The 23,532-nt window shown below is 42.0% G+C and overlaps 2 protein-coding genes and 1 non-coding gene across 3 annotated transcripts; 2 read left to right on the plus strand and 1 right to left on the minus strand.

Annotated features, from left to right (window-relative positions):
• Positions 1-2,661: 2,661 nt before the first annotated feature.
• On the plus strand, positions 2,662-14,664 carry LOC120475226 (uncharacterized). Its single transcript, XM_089119410.1, has 7 exons — positions 2,662-2,749; positions 8,124-8,273; positions 8,371-8,506; positions 8,589-8,952; positions 9,044-9,128; positions 13,735-14,372; positions 14,503-14,664. Exons 1-6 carry the CDS (start codon positions 2,662-2,664, stop codon positions 13,962-13,964), a joined length of 1,053 nt encoding a protein of 350 aa, XP_088975536.1. The 3' UTR covers positions 13,965-14,372; positions 14,503-14,664.
• LOC148997126 (U2 spliceosomal RNA) lies at positions 3,573-3,763 on the minus strand. The gene has a single exon (XR_016148613.1). It is a non-coding gene; the product is annotated as a U2 spliceosomal RNA (small nuclear RNA).
• A 5,406-nt stretch (positions 14,665-20,070) lies between the features above and the next one.
• On the plus strand, positions 20,071-21,820 carry LOC120475289 (uncharacterized). Its single transcript, XM_089118482.1, has 4 exons — positions 20,071-20,386; positions 20,482-20,670; positions 20,762-21,210; positions 21,392-21,820. Exons 1-4 carry the CDS (start codon positions 20,203-20,205, stop codon positions 21,806-21,808), a joined length of 1,239 nt encoding a protein of 412 aa, XP_088974608.1. The 5' UTR covers positions 20,071-20,202; the 3' UTR covers positions 21,809-21,820.
• The last annotated feature ends 1,712 nt before the right edge of the window (positions 21,821-23,532 follow it).

Genomic DNA, 23,532 nt, shown 5'->3' on the forward strand with positions numbered 1-23,532 from the left:
GCCCAAAATTGCCAGAGATAGTTTACGTTCTTGTGCGTACAGGTATATATCTCTTGCTAATGCTAGATTATCTTGTATAGAGCTCCCTTTAATCCCGCATGTTTGGTCATTGCTGATAAATTTTGGCATATCAGGCTGGAGTTTAAAAAAGAGCGCCTTGGACAAGATTTTTACATCTACTCCTAACAAGGTCAAAGGTCGCCAATTTTTTAGCTCCTGTCTATCGCCTTTCTTGAACAACAAGGAGATAACTCCTTCTCTTAAAGAAGACGGAAGTTTTCCTATGTGTAGGCTTTCCATAAACATCCTCAACAAAGGTTCTTTTAACTCTTCCCAAAAGGTTGTATAAAATTCCTTTGGTAGCCCATCCGCTCCTGGGCATTTATTGTTACTCATACTTCTAACTGCTTTGGTCAAATCCTCTACACATAGGTTTATGTCATCAATTCTCAAATCTCCTTGAGTGTTACTATCCATTTCAGAAAGGAAAGCAACAATTTCATCATTTTTCCTATTTTTTGAGCTATACAAGTTCTTATAAAAGGAGAAGACATGAGATACTATATTGTGTGTGCCTGTTATTACTTTATTCTCTTGGGTTTTTATAGAATCTAAACTTTGGGATCCAGTAAGCTTCCTAAAAAAATATCTAGTGCATTTTTCATTGGATTCAAAATGCTGAACTCTACTCCTTATAATGTAGGTCTTGTTCTTATCAGCCATTATTTTAGCCATTTCTCTCTTAAGTTTTGCAATATCATCTGCCACATTAAATCCCGAAAGAGACATTGTGTACAGAGTTTGTAGATCTCTCTGACATTTCTTAAACCGATAATTATTTTTTGATGTAATTTTCTTGCTTTTCTTTATAAAAAACTCCTTTATTCTAATTTTAAGATCCTGCCACCAATCACCTATTGAAGAATATATGTCTTGCAGTGATTCCCATTGGTATAACATTCCTTTCAATTCTTGTACAACTTTAGGATTTTCTAGCAAGCTTGTATTTAACTTCCATAATCCTTGGCCTCTCATATTACTACCACATACATCTAATACACAATCCAATTTGGCATGGTCAGAAAAAAAAACAGGTTTCACAGAGGCTTCTATTACCTCAATTGCTGGTGAAGAAAAGAAAAAATCAATACGGGAAGAGGAAGATCCATTAGACCAAGTGAAACCAGGGATATTAGGGTTCTGAGTTCTAAAAACATCTGTAAGTTGGAAGTCCTTAAGAATGTCTGTGAGATCTACAGAGCTAGAATCGAGTTTTACTGTTCTTGTTGATTTCCTGTCTTCTTTTGCTATTATACAGTTGAAATCTCCCCCCATAATCACTTCATGTCCACAAAAAAGTAATGAAGCTATATCTTTCAAAACTTCTTTTCGTTCTTGTAAGTCTGGAGGACAATATACATTAATTATACGAAGGAGTATCCCATTCAATCTTACATCCACATACATAAGTCTCCCATTGACCAGTTCCTTGACCTGATGGATCTCAAATTGCCAACCTCTAAAGAGAATGCTCACTCCAGAAGACCTATTCTTATTATCACCAGACCATAAGGAATGACCATATTTCCACTTATCTTGGAAGGATCTATAATTAGGTTTATAAGGTAGATTACACTCTTGAAGGAGGGCAATATCGTGACCTTCGTTATATAAAAAGGAAAACACAGAGGAGCATTTAACCGGGTCATTTAAACCTCTAGTATTAATGGATGTAATCGATAAACGCATAACCTAGAGGGGATAAGGTTACGTAGGAGACGTCACGTTGCTCTTTGGCCTTTTTCTTTTCTTTTCCCTCTTAGATCGTGAAGGTGATTCTTTTGGTAATGCCACTTCTTTCATTTGGGTGGTGGTTGAAAAACTTTCAATTTCGTCAAAGTCCAAGAAGGGTGTAGAGTTGGATGACCAGTCAGCTACTTCTTCATGTTCCTGTATAGAATGTTTGTTGTCATTTGGAGTGGACTCTGGTGTTGGAGTTTCAGATAGAAGAGATAAGGACAGAGGAAAAGCCTCAGCTACCTCCAAGAGGATGTTCCGTCTTGGTTTTTGGCCTTCCTTATCTGGCGTTGATACCATAGCATCCATTGCAATTTCTGGTTCTTCAACTGAAAGGTCCTTTTGTGTTTCTTCCTCTGTTCTCTTGTTAACATTAGGTTCCAAGGGGGAAAAAAGAACTCTTGACAAGTCTATCAGATCTTCTTTTAGAGAGGAGGGTGCAGGGACTTCGACTAATCCATGAGGATGTAGTGAAGGACTTATACTAGGTTCTCCCTGTGTAATCGTAACATCCTGGGCACCATCTTGATGGGTTACAAAGGGAAATCCACTTCTGATGTTGTTTTCTGGGTCTTCAAAATCCACCATATTCCGTCCTTCTTCACGATCTTGTTGTTTTATTTTGTTAGAGTAAGCATGAGGGCAATCACGAAACCTATGATCTTCGGCCCCGCATAGGTTGCATTTCTTTGGTAGCTGACAATCCTTAGAGCTATGGTCTTTACTATTACAGTGTCTGCAGATTACCATTTCACAATTCGCTGCTATATGGTTCAAGGAGCCACATTTCCTACATTCCTTTGGTTGCCCATTATAGAAAACATAGCCCCTAATTGGGCCTAATTGGATTAGTGCGGGCAGGTGATGGTAATTACCTTCTGCATCTTTCCTCAAACGTACTTGGAATTTGGAAGCTCCAGTCTTTATCCCATCCTCATCTCTCATCAAAGAAGTATTTAAGATGGTACAGTGCATAGAGAGCCAAGTGGTAACATCTTCAATTTTAATCCTTTCAGAATGTATCAAGACAGTCACAGTTCTGATATCTCTTTCAGATAAAGGGGTCAAGAGAATTTTCTGGAAACAAGGAGTTGTGCTCTTCTTGGAATTAAATCTATTCACACAGAGTTCATAAGAAGAAAAGGTGGTAAAAACCACTTCAAAAATCTTCCTACCAGGAAAGGCAAAGATGTAATCCAGTTGTGAGGGTTGAAAACCGAGTTCTGTCTGTAATATTCTCCTACTGAAATTCAGTCGGTCCATCTCCAGTCCTTCCAGTAACTCGAATTTGACCGTATTCCTTCGCACCAAAACGGTCGACATGTTGTTCTATTAGGTATTAAACCCAAGCAAAAAACGAGAAAACAGAACAATCAGCAATAGGCCGCGCTGGGTGAACCACCTTCCTGATCATGGTGTCTCCCCTGCCAGGTAAGTATGAATTCCCAGGCCTTCAGTCAAAAGCAACCTGTCCCTCTCCTCAATCCTCACCAGCGGTTTACCAGTCAAAAAAGGGGCTTTTTTTTTTTTTTTTTTTTGCACGCTCCGCATCCGGCTCCATGAGCCATAAATGTACATAATGCGCCGTCCCCGAATAGTGGACGGATCAGATGTTAAACCGACAGAGGAACAGGGGTTCATTTTTGTCTTGTTTTTACACCACAATTCTACCCAGGCTAGTATAGCACATGATCACCTACAACACCCACTCACACTAGCTCCATTATCACCTTCTGCCACACAAGACCACTACATTTCTTTCATTGAAAGCTTTAGGAGGGTGCACCGTTCCCAGAAGTACTGCAATACCGGGTCGATGCGTGGAGTGGACGGAGCAAGCCCCTATTCCATCTCCCAGGACCAAAAATCAATTTAATATGTGGTGCCCGGGTAGGGCACGTATCAGATATTAAACTGATAAGAACAGATACTACACTTGATCTTAGCCAAAAGGCCGAGAAGCGATGACGCAGCGACGCCGAGGCGGGGGAGCCGGCAAAGGCCACGCCCACCTGGGCCGCGGCGCGAGGGTCTAAGGTCGCCGGCAAACAAGCTCAGCTCAGATTGGTTGACACGAAAATGGATCACAACAGAGTGCACAGCACGACACTCTGGAGTGCAACCTGGGATTTTGGATCATCAACATTCCGCCTTAAAAGTGAGCGGGCAGACCAAAGCGTCCGTGGTAGAGACTTGAAACTCTGAGGGATGGTAGGACCGGCCCGGTACTACAACCTCACCAAGGCTCGCCCCGATCGGCCCCAAGGTGGCGCTGCAGCGATCAAAAGTACGAAATGGCTCGTAACTCCTCGACCGTCGGTCGCAGACCCAAGTGTCTTACATCACCGGAATCCTTGGCTCGAGCCGAACAAGATGCATGCCTCGGATTGGGTGGTCGCGCTGGCGAGATTTTCGGGTATTTTGGATTTTCTGAAAAACCTACTTTTGCACACTAGTCCTAGGTTTTTTGCTCGATCTGACCCAAACCGGTGCAGAAAGATTCTCTGGAGTCTGACTGCCAACAGGGATCGGGAAACAGTTGGAATTTCCATCCACGTTGGCGACGGTACGCCAAAACGTTGGGGGTGGGCGAGGCGGGCTTTACTTGAACGGCTATAACTCTCCAACGGAATGAGACAATTGCACCCAACTCGGTACACCTGTGTACGGGCTCAGCCCGTGGTCACTTGAAGAGGAATGCGGCGACTGGCCACTTGGTGGCGCTGTAAACAGAAAAAAACATAACATGGGTGGCTGTATATCACGTGACGTTTCACACGTGCACAATGTTTTCATACCACATGATAGAACCCCTCATTCCGAACAACTTTGCCTCCAGGACAACTGCTGTGAACTAAGTCGTCCGTCAAATATTGGAGACTATTTGAAGAATTGAGGAGAAAAAAGAAAACCCTCCTCACACAGACCGGTCCTAGACTGTTTCGTATCTCTCGAGCAACCGCCGCAGTTCAACTCTCTGGACTGCCTCTGGATATTGAAGAAGTGGAGAAAAAAAACAAAACAAAAGAACCTCAAGTGGAGCTTTACTAATCTGCCCTTTTAACCAGTGTTGTCCAGGGGAGAGCGCGAACGCAGTCCCCCACTACCATAAATTATGCAGTCGAGATTCCCACATTTGGGATTCGCAGACGATCTCTCTAGGGAAGTGCAAAGTCTACGTTCAACGTAGACTGATACGGCTCGTCATTGGCCTAGAGTCTACGTTCACTGTAGACTCTAAGCCAATCAGAGGGCCGAACAGTCTACGTTCAGCCGGGAGAAACGTCATTGGCCCAGAGTCTACGTTCGCTGGCAAATCAGAGAGCCGAACCGTCTACGTTCAGCGGGCGAACGTAGACTTCCAATCAGAGCGCTACAGGTGATGGAGATCATAATAAGACTTTTCCGAACTTGGAGGTAAGTGACAATGATTTATCGTCGCGTAAAAATGATAAATGTGATTGTATTATTTGTCAAAGTACAAGCTAAACGTGATGCATGTCTATTCTTAACTGTTTATTACGTGATGTGTGAGAACCAAGCGTCTGCTAGCATTGTGATCGTCTCATTCATTCTATAATTAAGTCAGATTGCAGTCTTTGATTGTTTTATTGTGTTATTCATTATATATGTTAGATTGCAGTCTTCAATTGTATAACCTTTTGCTGAATTTTCATAAATGAACACCTTGTAAAAAAAAAAAAAACGATCAGCTCACACAATGTAAACAATAATAAACCCCTTTGAGGGTGTGTAGTATTACTAATCTAAGAATATGTTTAAGATCTGCTGATCCTACATACTTATATAATATATCACATGAAAAATTAAGGTCAACTGCACTATATTGGGCATTGATTATGATGATGTCATACATTTTTGGGGTTTTATATGTGTGTATGCTTACATAACCTTAGTTATTGTGACCAGGGGCTCGTTCTTCGTACGTTGCTTAAAACATCCGAGATCAAATGAGAGATCTAAGATGATATCATCGTGCTAATCATGATCCGGCTAATTGGGTTCTTCGAACACACCTGTTGTTTATGATTAGTATCGCTGGATTGAGTTATCTGAGATAACTGCGCGTTCTCGCGTTGGTTTAAAAAGGGTACATGTATCGATAGCAGAACCAGTGATCAGCAGCGCTGCTATTGGCTGTTCAGCATGGCCAAAGAACACGCCCAGTTTTTCTCCCAAGCAGAGCAAGCGCTTTTAATGCAAGGTTATGCCGATTTCAGTCTTTAATTAAAACGCCAGGGAACATCTCAAAGTGTGCAAAAGCCAGGAGAGAGTGCTGGCAAAACTAGAAGACAAATTAAATGCGTTTGTGGTGACCATGTTAGATGTTTTAATAACTTATTATTATTATATTTTTATTTTTATAATTTCATAATTACTTTGTTCATTGTAATGTCGAGTCACCGCACTAATGGACATGGTCAAAGTGAAGTACAAAAATATTCTATTTAATGGTAATTTTAGGCCTTATAGGCCTACTAGTCTCTTTTAAAAAGGCACTGTTAAATAAATGATTGTCTGTTTATAAAAGCAACCAGGAAAAAGGCTGAGAAAAAAATAATAATGATGCTCCTGACCCTGGCAGAAGAGCTGACCCTTGGGTTGAATGTGAATTGCCCTGTTGTGAAGGGCATCCCTGGGTTCAGTTCTTCCAGACTCACATCAGGGACCAGCAGCAGCAACACCTTCATCACTGGGAAATGAGATTTAAATTATCTTTGTACACTGTGAAATAATTTGTTGCTGCATTAAATGAAGTAGACCTATAATCCAAATTGGCTGGTTTAGTCATTTCAGCTGTTAAATCTTGAGTAATGATAAATTGCTTTGTCTTTTGAAAGTAAAAACTGATAAACTTATGTTAATGTAAAAATATTTTGCCATGAGTTATCAATCACATTGCACTGGAGAGTGAAGAAAACTTCTCAGATGACTGTCCTTTGGAGGAAGAACTTTAATTTAATTGATGGCTTTAATTGATTTCTACTTGTGCCTATGCCTGTTATTTCTGAGAGGAGTCCACATGTACAGAAAGGCCTAAGAGTCTGCACACAGCAGTGATACAGGGGAGGGCAGTGTAGAGACAACTTTTGCTTTTTATTTGTTGCATGAGGCATGTGTGACACAAACGACACAGGGTTAAATTCGTCCCCTATATGAGTCTTCAACAGAAAATAGAGTATTTTGAAAAAACAAAAATCAGGGGGAGAAACAGAACTTGACTAAGAAAAAATTGCACTAGAAATAGAATTGCTTCAAAATAAACTTCAGAGTAAAATCACAGAATACTATTGCTGACCTTGCATAATATCTTTTAAAAAGATGACTGAATAACTGGCTTTTCTTTACAAAGAACAATTGAAATAAAACTCTAAGCAAATAGAGTTTTGCAAATTTGTCTTGTCTTTTATTTTAGGCTTAATGAAACTTTTTTTTTTCTTTCTGATGTTGGCAGTGTTGTGTAATATGGCACATGCAATGTCACAGGCCCTGTCAGGTGCAACCCTCAGGCTTTTTAGACCCTGAAATCTTCCCTTTAGTTGGCCAAAGCATGTCATTGTGGCAAAAAAAAAAAACTAAGAGCACTACTTTGTGAATGGCACGACAGAAAGCTTATCAAGTTCTCCGCATCTCCAGTAGTGTAAAGGAAACCACTCGCAAATAATTTTAGGGCAATGCAAACATTTTGTACTGTTGTTGAAGCCCGACATCGAATCAAACATTAATGTGCATTTCCAACAAAATAATAATGTATTTAAACGACACCCTCACGACGATCGTTTCACGAGAAAACAAAAATAAATCTCAGAAATTAGGCTACACACTATCGCGCTGCGCTGAAGGACTTCCCGTATCAGCCGCGATCTAATCCTGTTTACATGAAATAAGCCTGCTCGCGAGCAGGTTCAAGCTGACGGACCTGTTGCTATGACAGCAAGTCCAGGATGAGCGTCGAAGAACCAAACGATCCAAGATCATGCCAAATCGCCAACAATCAAATCCAGCTAACTGAGTTAGCGACGTACGAAGAACGAGCCCCAGGTGATGTGTATACAATTGTGGAGGACCAATAATCAAATGATCAAAGTGGGTTTCGATTTAGTTGTCATCTCTAAGGCTGTGTTAAGGTCAACAATTTTAAGGACTGTCCACTGAATGTATAGAAACCCTGTAAAATTCAATCATCAGACTAAATTTGGAAGACTTGCAGCATCAGAAAAACATGAGATGTTGCAAACATTACCCTTCTGTTTTATTTTTATTTTTATAACACTTTGAGTATACTGTTTTTTATTTTTAACCAGTTAACCAGACTGTGTGTATCCTCGACACAAGTGTGCCAAGGGAAAGGCAACAATGCCTTCTTAAGGCAACAAAGGAGGCCAAGGCGTATAAACCGTGCCAAACCACGGACGACCGTGACCTGAGGGATGAAAAGAAGGCTTATAACAAAGGTAATGGATGTTTTTTCCACCTTATATTTCTAACACAGTCATGTTGACCTACTGTTGTGCACTATAGCATATGAGGCTGCACAATTTCTGTTTTCAGCTAAAGAGAGATGCCGGCTGGTCACGTCCACTCCAACGGAGGTGCAGTGTTTGGGTCAGCTAATAATCACGTTTGGGAAATACAACGGGAAATCTTTCAAATGGCTGGTGGAAAATGACGATGGATACATTAAATAGTAAGCATGTTGCACTAAACAGAATCCAACAATGTCCAGTATGTTCTTCATACATTAATTATGCTTAATTATCACATTTTAGTGTCCTTGATCGCCACGTCAAAGAATGCCGGCATCCTGATAATATAGCCATCAATGACCGGTGGATAAAGGACTACCTCCTGAGGTATGTGCAGCTGCTTCCACCGGTATCCTGCCACCTCGAGATGAACGTGGACAAGGCCATTTATGGGCAGGGACGGTTCAGGTCGTTCACGTTCATGGAGATGTGGCAGTGGTACAGTCTGCACAAGGTGTTTCAGACTGTCCCGCACAGTGGGACAGATCAAGAGCGAAAGATGGCTCAGGAGGCGTACTGCTCTGTGCGGCAGTGGCTGGTGATGAAGGAGGAGGACATCACCACCAAATCCCTGAAGCGCTTCAGAAAATATATTCTCGATAGAGAGGTTGGTTAAGGTGATTTTAAACTGCCGTGATTGTTACTACACATGCTATGTTGACAAACTTCAAGAGCACAAAGCTTTCATTCATTCACAGAAGCCTTCATCTGATGCCACTCCTGCTGCTGCCACTTCCAGCTCTTCAAGAAGAGAACCGGAATCAGAAAGAGCTTCATTGCCAGGTATGTTGTGCACATACGAGGAATTTGTTTTGGTGACAGAAGCTTCTACAGCACAAGCAGAATAACAATGACAGGACACAGATAATACAAATAATACAACTAGAATGATGCAACAATGAAACACATTTATTACAAAAAAGAAATACACAAAATACCAAAACTGTATTTTACCCCTACTCTGAGGGCAAGTAACTGGGCTTCAGTAACTATTGAAAACTGTTGATTCTGGCCAGGAACTAGTTCCAAGAGCCATCCCAGAGCCATTAAAGACAAAAGGTAAAAGTCAATGTTGAAATTAGCATTTAAGATTAGGATGTTGATTGTGTCCGGCCCATCCTGTGTTAATCAGATCAGTAGCATAGACGTTGATTCGTAAGGTTGATTGGATTAGCTGTTTTTGTGAGAGTCTCTGTGATCTGATTCATTGAAATCATAATAGAGATAACAGTTTGGGCAGGAAAAAAAAAAACATTAAGCGTTTCAGTTATCTGACCAATAGAGAAAAACAGGATGGGCCGGATATAATCAACATCCATACACTCTAAAAAGAGATGTGTTAAAAAACAACACACATCATGTGTTGATGGTATTTTGACACAAGTTGTGTAGTTTTTAACACAATGTGTGTTAAAATGTAACTGGATAGAATTTTAATGGGTGGAGGGAAGTTTGTGTTTAAGAACCTAATTAGAGGTAGTATATTTTATATGGTATCCCATAACAAGCTCTAAAATAAATGAAACAATACATTACAATAAATAAATAAAATCTTAATTCATAAAAAAACCTTCAGATCAATGAGTGTTTTTGGCAGCCAATCACATCATGCCTCGGTTTCAATGTTTTTTTCAAATGCTGATTTCACTTGTTATTAATAACTAATTTATTATAACAAACAATTTATTTCTGTCAGACGTCTACAGAAACACTTATTGAGAATTACCAGGTTTTGTGTTGACGATTCATTGAATGTTTGTTTTGATGTCACCAGAATCGTGATTAGTGGCAGCTTTATTTGGGCTCTTGACCCTTCACTCTTTACCATTCGTTTCTCTGTTTGCTGTTTCTGTGTATTTATATTGCACATCTGAAACAGTTGAAATTATCTTGAGGAAAAAGATCATTAAATGATCATTTTTCAACATGATGTTTTTTAACATAGCAAGAGAAGTTTAATGTTTAAGAGATAACTTATATTTGATCACTTATTTTTGATTACAGATACTCAGTGTTTACATGATATTATGGTGTACGCTACCTGATGCTATAATTCTTTAAAAAAATATGTTTAGAGAAAGTTTAAAGCTGCAGCAGAAACTAGTCAAATACAGACATCAAGAATCAGCATATGACTCTCAACAATGGTGGCAAAGCTTCATGTCTCTAGTATAAAGCTCATCCATAAGTCCCAGCATGCATTGCGGCATGAAACTTTTCGTTTGTCACCATTATTGAGATCCATACGCTGATTCTTGATATCTGTGTTTGACTGGTTTCTGCTGTAGCTTTAAACTTTCTTTGTCATTCTGCACTTTTGGATAGCTGGATGTAGTTTCACAAAACTTTCAGAACTAACAATAAATCATTAAAATAAAGCACACCATCCATATACTCAAAAACCTGATCATAACTTGCTGATTATGACATCATCAAGAACCATCTGATCATATTTTCTCTCACCATAACAGATATATTTGATTAAAATACAGTTACAGCAGGCAGAGAAACACTAAAACAAGAGTAAAGGGTCAAGAGCCCAAATAAAGGAGCCATTAGCCGCGTTTCCACTGCCGGGCCAGGGCCGGGCCGTGCTAGTGCGTGCCAGGGCCAGTCGCGTTTCCACTGTCACTTCCGGGGCTTGATCGGGGCTTCCTCAGGGCCAACGGCCAGGATTTCTGGCCCGTCGAATACCTTGGGCCAGAGGGGGCCAGCTCGGGCTAGAGGCGTGCTCAAGGTAAAAGGCGGAGTTTATCGGTGTTATGGAACGTTATGATCTGAAGCAAGATGCACATAGGGGTGTCCATGTTTAACCGATTAACCGTTTAAAATTGCATAACATTTTAATTTGAACTGTAGGCCTATGCCAAATGCTGCGCAACAATATATAGGCTATATATAGCTACATATCGACGAATTTTCAGATATTTGTTTGATTTTTTTGCCCCTTAAACATTTAAAATATTTGACAAATTAATATGAAAAAAATATATATTTTACTGGTTTTCTGAGGCCAAATTAGAACCTGGAAATGATATTTTTCCTGCAGTGCTGAATGAGAAGAGCCGTAACCACAGCCTACAGAAAGGGGATTTATGGGTGATTTATAGGCTATAATAAATGTGTCTGATAATAAAATAATATAAAATAACGAGGCATTAATTGTTTATTAATAAACTATTGTTTTCTAAATGATTTTCGGCTAAAAACATATCTCCATCTCCGGATGCACATTTAGAGAGAAATTAAGCTACATAAACATAGAAGATATTGGCTTTCGATTCGAATTTGTTTGTTTTAAATTGGACATTTAAAGCTTTAATCTACAAAGGATATAACCCCTGTAGACTAAAGCTTTAAATGTCCAATTTAAAACGAACAAATTCGAATGCGGTGGCTGTTTCAGGTCTCACGCTTCAGTTCACGGAGATCATGAAGCGCGCCTTGATTAATTGTTAAAGCACAACGTTTTCTTGTTATAAATAAATTTATTTGCGAATAATGTATTATTATTTTCTGTATGACCAGAAATTAAAGAGTATTTTAAGTTGTTTCCACTGAAAGAAATGCAATGAAACTGTTCACATGGGCGTCTCGCAGCCATCAGTGCGTGCTCCACACACACTGGATATGCGCTGATATTTGTCAAAAATATTGTGTTTATTTGTGCTCTGTTCCTTTTTTGGATAAAGGCGTCTTCTACATATGCAGCCTAATAAAATGTTACAATAATGATGATGATGGTTATTATTATTATTATTATTTGCAGACACGGAGTTTTTGTGAAATGGACGTTTTGCTTATTTTCAATTGGCAATTTCAGTTTGAAGGGTGATGGAAATGCGGCTTTAACTGCTCCGTACTTGCTGCGTTTTATTTCTATAAATTAATTTCGTTTCAAATGGGGTCCAATCAGTTATTAAAGGTGTTAAAAATTTACTCTGTATCTCGAGGTTGCGGCGCGCACACTATGCACCGAGTATTAACCGATGGGCCTCGGTTAACGATTAATGAATAACTTGAAAACGTGCCCGCAGCCCTACTTGTTATATCGCGCAAAAAATCGCTGCTTGAAATGGAGAATCGCCTGTACTGGTCTCGGGACACTATTGCAGCCACTACGGCAGTTGAGTTAATATACATGCTATCTTCCTAATTTAAAAAAATAAATCAATTCATAATACCCGCTGAAATGGGTTGGGTTTTATGACGTTTGATCCTGAAAGGCGTGTTAGGGGTGGGGTCTGGGGCAGCGCTGTGGGGCTACTGGCCCGGCAGTGGAAACGCAAGCCCGGTGCTTGAGGCCCGAGGCCACTAGCTCGGCCCGGCTCGCTGTTAGCTCTGGCCCAGCCCTAGCCCGGCAGTGGAAACGCGGCTATTAATCACGATTCTGGTGACTTGAAATAAAACTGAAATGAAACATCAAACCTCTGTTAATTCTCAATAAGAGCTTGTCTATGTAGATTAATGATGTTTAAAACATCCAAATGTTCAAACAAACTCTATTAAACATCACTGGACTACATAAACACAAGTTACCAATACGTGTCAGTGTTCATCCAAACACTTTTGTAAGCACACGGGAAGTAACTCTGGCAAATACTCTCCGACTACAGTCACATGTGACGCGTATCTGACACAAGTTGTGTTACTATAACACATTAGTGTGTAAAAGGTTTTAACAACACACTGCTGTCTAACACATTAGTTGTGTTAAACGTAACACAAAATGTGTAATCCTTATAAACACAGAGATGTGTAAAGAAACGACACAGGTTGTGTGTTAAATTAGACACAACGTGTGTTGTCCTTGAGCAAACACACTAAATGTGTTAAAATCTACAAAACGGGTTAAAATCTACACAACATGTGTTAAAATCTACACAAAATGTGTTGTCCCTGAGCACACACACTACATGTGTTAAAATCTACACAGCATGTGTTAAAATCTACACAAAATGTGTTGTCCCTGAGCACACACACTACATGTGTTAAAATCTACACAGCATGTGTCATTTTTGACATCTCTTTTTACAGGTTGTGTTATTTACAAAATCATTTTATAAGAGTGCACCAGTGTAAATAAAACTTACTTACACACAATATTTTGTCAGTTGCTACATTTTAATCTAATTCAAAGTGCAAACTTAGTGAAATCACACTCCCTGTGATAAGAACAATAACACACTGGTTGAGTTAAAAGTAACACAAAATGTGTTGTCCTTAACTAGACACACAGGTGTGTTAAGATATAACACAGGTTGTGTTGTTTTTAACACATCCATTTTAAGAGTGTAATCTTAAATGCTAAATTTAATGTACAGGCCAATTCATAGTTTATACTATTGTATTAGAACCTAAATTATACATTTTTGGTCTTCACTTCAAGTTTCCCCAGCAGCAGCTGACACCTCCCACTCGTCGTGGTCCGATGACGCTCTGGACGACTCCGTCTTTTTGGATGCTCTCGTCACCTTTGAGAGCCAAGAGGAGCTCTTTCCCATCTCCACAAGCCAGCCTGTGTCGGTAGGGGTTCCCGAACAGCCGCCATCATCCATCAGCGTGCCAGCAACCCTAGAGCATCTCGAGCAGTCTCCTCGGTCTACCAGCAAGAAGTAAAAGCACAGAAAGCCGAAGAAACCCACGCTGTCCTCGCTTCAGGCCTCCTGTGAGAGTCCCAAGCAGCAGACGCTGCTCCCATTCTTAGCGCCCGGTCAGTCACCCTCTGGTGCTCGTCCCAAGGAACTGCCGTCGACCTCCACCAGTGTGCCAGCAACTGGAGAGCGTCCCGAGCAGTCTCCTCGGTCTTCCAGCAAGAAAGAAAAGCACAGGAAGCAGCTGAAGCCTACGCTGTCCTCGCTTCACTCCACCAGTAAGGCTGCCTCTTGTGAGAGTCCCGAGCAGCAGACGCTCCTCCCGTTCATAGTGCCTGGTCAGTCACCCTCTGATGCTCGCCCCAAAGAACCACCATCGACCTCCACCAGCCAGCCTGTGTCTGCCACCCCTTTGTCACAAAGTGACTCTCCTGTAAGTGTAAAATCATAACACACACAAGCAATGTTAATGCATTTCAGAAAATCCCTTGGTTGGTAACCCCCACCACATTATGTGAAACAAATTACTAAATGTTGTGTGTTGTATGTCTTGTGTCTTTCAGGTGGAGCTGGAAGGCTGGGTGCGGCTGTGGGAAGACCCCAATGGCATCCCATCACCTGACATCCCCTGGCTGAAGGAGGACAGCGAGAGAGGCCTCTTTACGTCCGTCCAAACCTACAAGGACATCAAGGGCGTCATTAGAAGGCGGCGGATCCTGAAGTCAGACCGGATGTGGTTTTACCCCCCTGAGTCACCCGGCTTCGTTAGCGGCGCCATCCCCACTCCACAGGCCTTTTACCGCAGCCGGTTTTTCTTCTGGCGCCCCATTGGAGTGTGGCGGTGCTCCCTGAAATGTCCCCGTGGAGATAAGTGCGCTGGGGCTGGAGGCAACACACACCTCTCCAAGTCTGGTTACCATACCCGGGTAAGGCTCTTCACACCTGTGTTTTCAGTAATACATACATAATTAGTCAAGTCAAGTCAAGTCACATTTATTTATATAGCGCTTTTCACAATACAGATTGTATCAAAGCAGCTTCACAGTGATAACATGTAAGTAGCACAACACAGATCAACAACATTGCTAAACACTAAATAAATAACCCCAACTGAGCAAGCTCAAAGCAAGCCAAAAGCAAGGCGACAGTGGCAAGGAACCAAACTCCATCAGATTGGATGGAGAAAAAACCTTGGGAGAACCCAGGCTCAGTCGGGGGCCAGTTCTCCTCTGGCTTACATTCATATTGTTTAAATATAAATATTAAATATAAATATTGTTTATGAATCAAACGGCGCCATAACATATCGCAGGCGTTGAGTCGTCTCATCACAGGCGTTGAGTCGTCTCATCACAGGCGTTGGGGCATCCGAAATCCCCGTGAGAGGCTGGACACAAAACTGGACCTGACGAACGCCATTTTTCTCGGGACAAGCGTCCCGAGATAACAGCAGAAAGGCAGATGGGAAATAATTAGCATAGCTGATGTTCATAATGATTTCCGTTATAACTCACAAACTCTCCGTAACCCGAACTCTCCGCAACCCAACCATACGCGCCGACCCGTTTGTCTAAAAGGCTGTCGAGCCCCACTGGTGCGTTAAGCAGTTTCAGTGGCAAACGGTTCCGTATGGCATAACAGAGGACTAGAAGGTAAGCATTATGTGAATGCTTGACTAAAGAGATGCGTCTTTAATCTAGTTTTAAACTGTGTCAGCGAGTCAGAGGCTCGGACCGTATCGGGAAGGCCATTCCAGAGTTTTGGAGCTAAATGCGAGAACGCCCTCCCTCCTTTACTGGACTTCGATATCCTAGGAATGACCAGAAGCCTTGAATTTAGTGATCTTAAGGAACGCGGTGGATTGTAGGGCGAAAGAAGGTCCGTTAAGTACATAGGTGCTAAACCATTTAGGGCTTTATAGGTCAGTAGTAGTATTTTGTAGTTGATGCGGAACTTAATAGGTAACCAGTGTAGAGATGATAAAATCGGTGTTATATGATCATATTTTCTTGACCTAGTAAGAACTCTAGCAGCTGCATTTTGTACTAACTGTAGCTTGTTTATTGAGGATGCAGGACAACCGGCTAATAAAGCATTACAGTAATCTAGTCTCGAGGTCATGAATGCGTGAACTAATTTTTCTGCATCAGAAATAGATAGCATGTTACGTAGCTTAGCAATGTTTCTAAGGTGGAAAAAGGCTGTTCTTGTAACATATGAAATATGATTTTCGAACGACAAGTTGCGGTCTAGTATAACACCCAGGTCTTTTACTGTTGTGGATAAAGTAACAGGACATCCGTCTATATTAAAGTTGTATTGTGAGAGGTTTTGTGAGTAGTTTTTTGGACCAATAAGTAATACCTCCGTTTTATCTGAATTTAATAGCAGGAAATTACGCGTCATCCAGCATTTTATATCTTTGAGACACTCTGTCATTTTAGATGAGTTAGTGTTTTCATCTGGTCGTGATGAAATATATAATTGAGTGTCGTCAGCGTAACAGTGGAAATTAATTCCATGTTTTCTTATAATATTACCAAGTGGCAGCATATATATTGAGAATAGCAGAGGGCCTAAAACTGATCCTTGCGGTACTCCATAGTCTACTGACGTTATCTTTGATTTTTTCCCATTTAAACAGACAAAATGAGAACGGTCCGATAAGTACGATCTAAACCAGCTTAATGCCTGTCCCTGGACACCGGTGAAGTTTTGTAGTCGATCCAAGAGTATTATATGATCTATAGTGTCGAACGCAGCGCTAAGATCAAGTAGGACTAGTATTGAGATACAGCCTTGGTCAGAAGCTAAAAGTAGATCATTTGTAATTTTAACTAGCGCAGTTTCTGTACTATGATGCGGTCTGAATCCTGACTGGAATTTTTCATAGATATCATTTTCTTGCAAAAAAGAGCACAATTGAGCGGACACTACTTTTTCAAGTATTTTGGACATAAATGGAAGATTTGAAATGGGTCTGTAATTTGCCAAGTTATTTGGATCTAATTGCGGTTTCTTAATGAGCGGTTTTATTACAGCCAGCTTGTATATTTTTGGGACATGACCTAAAGATAAAGACGAGTTAATAATATTGAGGAGAGGCTCTTCCACTACAGGTAATAGTTCTTTCAGTAGTTTAGTGGGTATTGGATCTAATAAACAAGTTGTTGGTTTAGATGCAATGATAAGTTTATTTAGCTCCTCCTGTCCTATCGTTGTAAAGCGGTTTAGTTGTTCTAGAGGGTCCATAATTGAAGCTGAATCATAAGACACCATAGCGGATTGTACATTTATAATTTTGTTTCGGATGCTTTCTATTTTCGCATTGAAGTAATTCATAAAATCATTACTACTAAACTGTAAAGGTATATTTTGCTCTGGTGATGTCTGTTTATTTGTTAGCCTAGCCACGGTGTTAAATAAAAACCTTGGATTATTTTGGTTATTTTCGATTAGTTTGCGGAGATGCTCAGCCCTGGCTGTTTTTAGTGTCTTTTTATAACGTGACATACTGTCTTTCCACGCGATTCTAAAGACCTCTAAATTAGTTTGTTTCCATTTACGCTCTAAGTTGCGAGTTTCTCTCTTGATAGCATGCGTAGCACTGTTGTACCACGGTGCTTTAATTTTCTCTCGAACCTTTTTTAATTTAATTGGCGCAACAATATCTAATGTACTAGTAAGAATGGTGCTTAAACTGCTAGTCATTTCCTCTAATTCATCTGTTTGTTTGGGTTCACTTAGCAGCTTAGATAGATCAGGTAAGCTATTTGAAAATCCATCTATAGTGGTTGGAAGGATTGTTCTGCCTGGTCTATAACGTGGCGCAACATGACATATTTCAGCAGTACGTATTATGCAAGTCACCATGTAATGATCAGTGACATCATCGCTTTGCGGTATAATATCTATATCAGTTGGATCGGTTCCATATGATATAATTAAATCTAGTGTATGATTTAGACGATGAGTGGGACCACTGACGTTTTGTTTGACCCCAAAGGAGTTTAATAAATCTGTAAACGCAGCCCCTAAAGCATCATTTGTATTATCTACGTGTATGTTAAAATCTCCAGCAATTATTGCTTTATCGACATTTACCAATAGATCCGAGAGAAAGTCTGCGAACTCTTTTAGGAATTCAGCATATGGGCCTGGAGGTCTATATACAGTAGCCAGGGCTAGAGATAATATAGATTTCCTTCTTACATCTAAGAGCGTAACATTTAGCACAAGTACTTCAAATGAATTAAACCTGTGACCTGTTTTCTGAGTAATATTAAAAATATCTTTATAGATTGTTGCAACACCGCCGCCACGACCGATCAGACGAGGCTCATGTTTATAACAGTATCCTGCCGGAGTAGATTCGTTTAGACCGAAATACTCATTTGGTTTAAGCCAGGTTTCAGTAAGGCACAGAACATCGAAGTTATTGTCTGTGACCATTTCATTTACGATAACCGCCTTAGGTGTGAGCGATCTAATGTTTAGGAGACCTAGCTTTAGAAATTGTTTTTGTTGACTGATATTTAGATTTTCTGGTTTAATTACAATAAGATTTTTGCTAGATCCTACACTAGATTTATTGTTTGGCTTCACTAAACGAGGAATAGACACAGTTTCTATATAATGTTCCACACTATGCTTATTGGTTAAGTTTGGACCGCAAAGGCTGTAATTTGGACTTTGACTCATTAGTCATCTGGTGCGTAATGTCTTGGAAATGTTGTCCGATAGCACAGCCGCTCCGATTCGGCTGGGATGGAGACCATCTGTGCTGTACAGTCTCGGTCTTTCCCAACATGTTTGTTAAGCAATTAGTGACTGCTTAACAAACATGAATGCTGACAGAGGCATTATGTACCTATTTATTTTTGTGTTTTTAAGGGGGCACAGTGTCCACAACACACATAAACGTGTGCTCACACTTACACCATCGGCCTGCCATCCAAAGTGACATAAGTAGATCAATTATTAGAAAATTGTCATCCATGCATTGAAAAAAGTCCCCTTTGTTTACATGAGTAAATGCTTTGGGAATTTTAAACAATTAAATAGTTTTGTTACAGCATCTACTAACTTTCTTAATGTTATTTACAATTTTCACATTTTTAATCTATTAAAAATTGTTAATCTCAATGTATTAATGTTTTATTAATACTAATAATGTAACTAATAATGTTTTACTTATTGTTTTAGGTACGTCACATCTGTGATGTGTCCGGTTGGTACACCATGGCAACAGAGGTGGTTGTCTGTGGACCGTGCCTCAAGGCTGCCAGGGGTGGAGCGAGTGGTCCCATGGGTCGGTGGCTGGCCTGGGACGATGTAATATTGCAGCAGCTGAGCGAGGCTCATCGGGCCATGTTTCCGGCCGTGTTGACTGCAAAGCGTGGGGTGGACAAAACAGTACTTCGCCTCCTGCGTGACCTCACAGAGGGAAACACCATGATCAAAGTGTGGCGGCAGGTGCAGGAGAACCACATGGAGAACTACCATCAAAGGAAGGACCTGTACACCACGCTCCTCATGGCCTTGGTGGAACCCGGCGGAATCGTGTCTGCGTTGGGTCACGGGGAGTTCCAGGCGCCACCTCCTCCCAGAGAGCTACCCTGCACGCGGCTCCTGCGGCACGCCTTCCTCCTGGCCGAGGCGGACAACGTGCAGGACTACCGAAGCCAGATCCTCTCCACGTTCGGCACAGTCCTGAAAATGGATTCCACAAAGAAGGCAAGTGTGTCGACATACGAGTACTCACGGAGAAACGCAACATTATCCAAAACTAAACTAAACTGTTTTGTGTTTATTTTGTTGTAGGTGGTAAAGAAATTGTCTGGGGAGGGCAAGGGCTCGGCCGAGTGGTTCACCAGCATCGGCAACGAGTACTCGCAGATCGTGTCTTTTGTTCTCACCTGCGAGGAGTCCTCAGAAAAGCTGGGGCCCATGTGCCGTGGCGTGGTGGAGCGGTTCCGGCTTGCCAATCAACCGACACCCAAGATCCTGTATATCGATCGGGGATGCTGCAAGGCACAGGGTCCGACAGCCGTGGAGACGCTTTTCCAGCCTTGGGTGGATGATGGGATGGTGGTGAGGCTGGACATTTTCCATTGGTTTCACCGCTTTGATGCTGCTCTGCGTACCGAGGCCCACGCAAAGTACGCCGCCTTCAAGTCTGCGCTGGCCGGGCAGTGCTGGCCTATAACCGTGAGGACCTCCAGCTCCTCATCAGGGCTGTCAGGGCCAGAGACCCGGTCACAATGGAGGTTGTGACAGACGAGAATGTTGTCCGTCGTTACATCTCCCGGGACCACCTCAAGCATCATGTCCGGCGTGTCACCCTCGGAGCCCAGGAGACATTTCGTCTTGTCCACCTAGTAATTCAAGAGCTCAAGGGTCTAGCAGGGTTCGACGAGAGCGGGGTCAGCCTCTTCAAGTCCCCTGGTAAGGAAAAACACCTCTCAAACACACACACACACACAATATGTGCAAAATGACAAGAGCTCATCATGCATGTCTGTGGATTTTTGTGTTTACAGCAGCCATTGATGAGATGTGGGCCAGCCAGCAGCGACACCTGGAATGCATCCAAGACCCACCAGGCATGGCCATGTACAGGGTTGCCCGTACCACGACCATCAACGGTGTGGACCTCCCGTATTATAAATGCGTGCGTGGGAGCAACAGCCTGGAGGGGTTCCATAAGGCGCTGCCCCATATGATTCCAGGTAATCTAAGGGGGAAAAATACTTGTTTAACAGCAAACAACACATGTCTCTTTTCTATCATTCTGATAATACCTGTTGTTGTGATGTTCAGGTCCCCACTGTGCGGCACGGCCTTACCAGGTCTACCTCATCAGTGGGATCGCCAGGTGGAACTCTGACCGGAGCTCGGATGCAGTGTTTGGGGGCAGAGGCCGGCACAGGCGAGTCTACTCGGCGCCGCTCATTGACCGCCTCAACTCCCGCTGCAAGCAGCTGTTTGGCGAGACGGTGGAAGAGAACTTCAGGGCCCCGGCCGCCGCCCAGTCAAATGAGCTGCTTGGTCTTGAATATCTTTTCAGCCAAAGCACAGGGGAGGCCTTCTCTCTTGAGGGCATTGTCAATGACGGTCCTGGGCCGGAGGAGGAGGTCATTCAGCCTGGGCAGGCTGACTCAGACGACGAAGCAGACGAGGCGTACCAAAGCGACGAGGACCATCCTACTGTCCAGCCCCAGATGACTCTTACCAGCAGTGAGACTGCTACAGTCAACCCCCCTGCCTTTGTGAGTAGAGTACCTACTTGTCTGATAGAAAAGAATACAGTAATCAATGTTGAAAAACAATACATTGTATGCATTGGAACTTACCTAATTTTCTTTCTTTCTTTGTGTGTGTGTGTGTGTGTGTGTGTGTGTGTGTGTGTGTGTGTGTGTGTGTGTGTGTGTGTCTGTGTATGTTTTACAGGAGGATGTCTGCAGTGAAAATCCTCTGCCGGGGTTTCAAAAGCTGGAGGCATTCTGTGCTGCACTGGTGGAGGTCGGCTTGACAGACCAGACGTTGCTCCTCAACACCGCGCAAAGGAACCGGGTCCTCGAGGCCTGGAATGTGGTGGAGGAGCACGACAAGCAGCCACAGAAGTACCACCAGCTATACCGCACACACTGGGGTAACACGCTGTACTGCCGCACTAAGAGGGATGACCTTGCTGACGCCGCCTTGGTCCAGAAGGTGAAGATGGCAAAAAGGTACGCGCCAGCACAGCAGGACATCAGCCCGCAGCACAACCGCCTCATGTACGTGCTTTGTCACGCTTCTGTGGCTGCGCTCCCCTCAGGCCTCTCGCCCCAGCCCAGAGAAGACCAGCATCCTCAAGGCCTATGAGAGGATCCAGCACCGGGTTTTGTTGGATGACCCAATCCTCTGTAAGGCAGGCATCCCCCTTCCCAAAATAAACTCTAAAACAGTGAGGGACTTTATCCGGCAGCAGGAGAGGCTGGTGAACCTTCACGCCACCAGCCAGCCAGCCGTCATCTCCAAAATCACATCGGTGTCATCTGAAGAGCTGCCTCCTGCACCGTGCCAGCCTGCCGTCCTCCCTCCACCTGACTACCCTGTGATGGAGTACGTCCCCACGCCCAGCACCGCCGGCACAAAGGTATTGAAGGGACGGACCAACAAGCTGGTGGCGACGCCACAGCCTCCTCCTCAACCACCACTGCCCCCTCCTCAACTACCACTGCCCCTGCCAGTGAGGAAAATCCCCGCCACCTCCACCATCACCAGGCCTGTGCTGTCAGTCTCCCAGTCTGCGGGCCCCTCGTCCATGCAGCCCATACTGCCTACTGGTCAGGCATCCATCCCGGTCACCCCGTCTGTGCCCATCAGGCCAGCTGTTCAGCCGCCCTCTGGACAGAACCCTGTGGAAGGATTGTCGTGGTCTAAATCCACACTGTACAAGAGGAAGATGGCAGATCATCCTACGGCCCTGGGCGTTAAGCTAACAAGGGTGCAGCATCTCCCGACCTGCAGGGTGTGCGGGCAAACAATTCAGGGACACAAAAAGTACAAAAAAAACCCATTTTGCCCTTCAATCAACCGTTCAGCCTCCAAGGGACTGGAGAACATAGTATTTAGAGACTATGAACATTTTGTGTCTGTTGTGGATGGATCAGAGGAGGGAATGGCTGGCCCATTGTAAATTGTGTGTTTTATTGTGTACAAGTTTTATTGTTCTACGTTCTGTGTTCTTTTTTCTTTCAAAAGTGTCATTGTGGAGATAGACACTTGTAACTTGAACACGTTTACTTAAAACTATTTTCAATAAAATCAATGTAAACCTTTTGATTTATTTTTGTAATATATTCTTGCATAATATATTATGTTCTGTGAAACTAAATAAAGTGATTTTGCTTTATTATTAAAAAGTTTTCTTTTATTTATATATAACTTTTGATTTATTACATCAGATCAAACTTTCATCATCGTTGTAAAGGAACAACATCATGCTTATATTAAGTAATGAACTTTCATAGTAAACTTCTGTAGATATTTTATTGGTATGAAAAAGTGGGGTACAGAATAAATTATATAGTCCTAGTATAATCAAAGTAATATAACTTGTTCAAATAAAACAATCAAAATGAAAAATAAAGGATGCTTTATTGGTGTGGAAAATTAGGGTACAGAAATTATATAGTCATAGTATAATCAAAGTAATAATTTATATAACCTGTTCAAATAAAACAATCACAAAGGAAAATAAAGGATGTTTTATTAGTGTGGAAAATTGGGGTACAGAATAAATTATATAGTCGTAGTAAAATCAAAGTAATAGTTTATATAACCTGTTCCAATAAAAATAGCACAATAAAAAAATTCTGTTACTAAATTTGTAACATGAGTACTCAAAGAGAGATAGTAGTCATTTACATATTAACAGTGTATCATAAACAGTTGAAATACTCTTTGTAACCATTAATGAATGATTGACGTCATCATAACAATGTAGTATTGGTGATGTCATCGTTGGGAATTCCCTCGCTCGCGTGGGGACCTAGGAAGTAAACAGAGAGAAACCATGTGATCAATCATAGAACCCCATCCAA

The sequence above is a fragment of the Pimephales promelas genome, chromosome 2 (assembly GCF_988280905.1).
Source record: "Pimephales promelas chromosome 2, fPimPro1.hap1.1, whole genome shotgun sequence".
Lineage (NCBI taxonomy): Eukaryota > Metazoa > Chordata > Actinopteri > Cypriniformes > Leuciscidae > Pimephales > Pimephales promelas.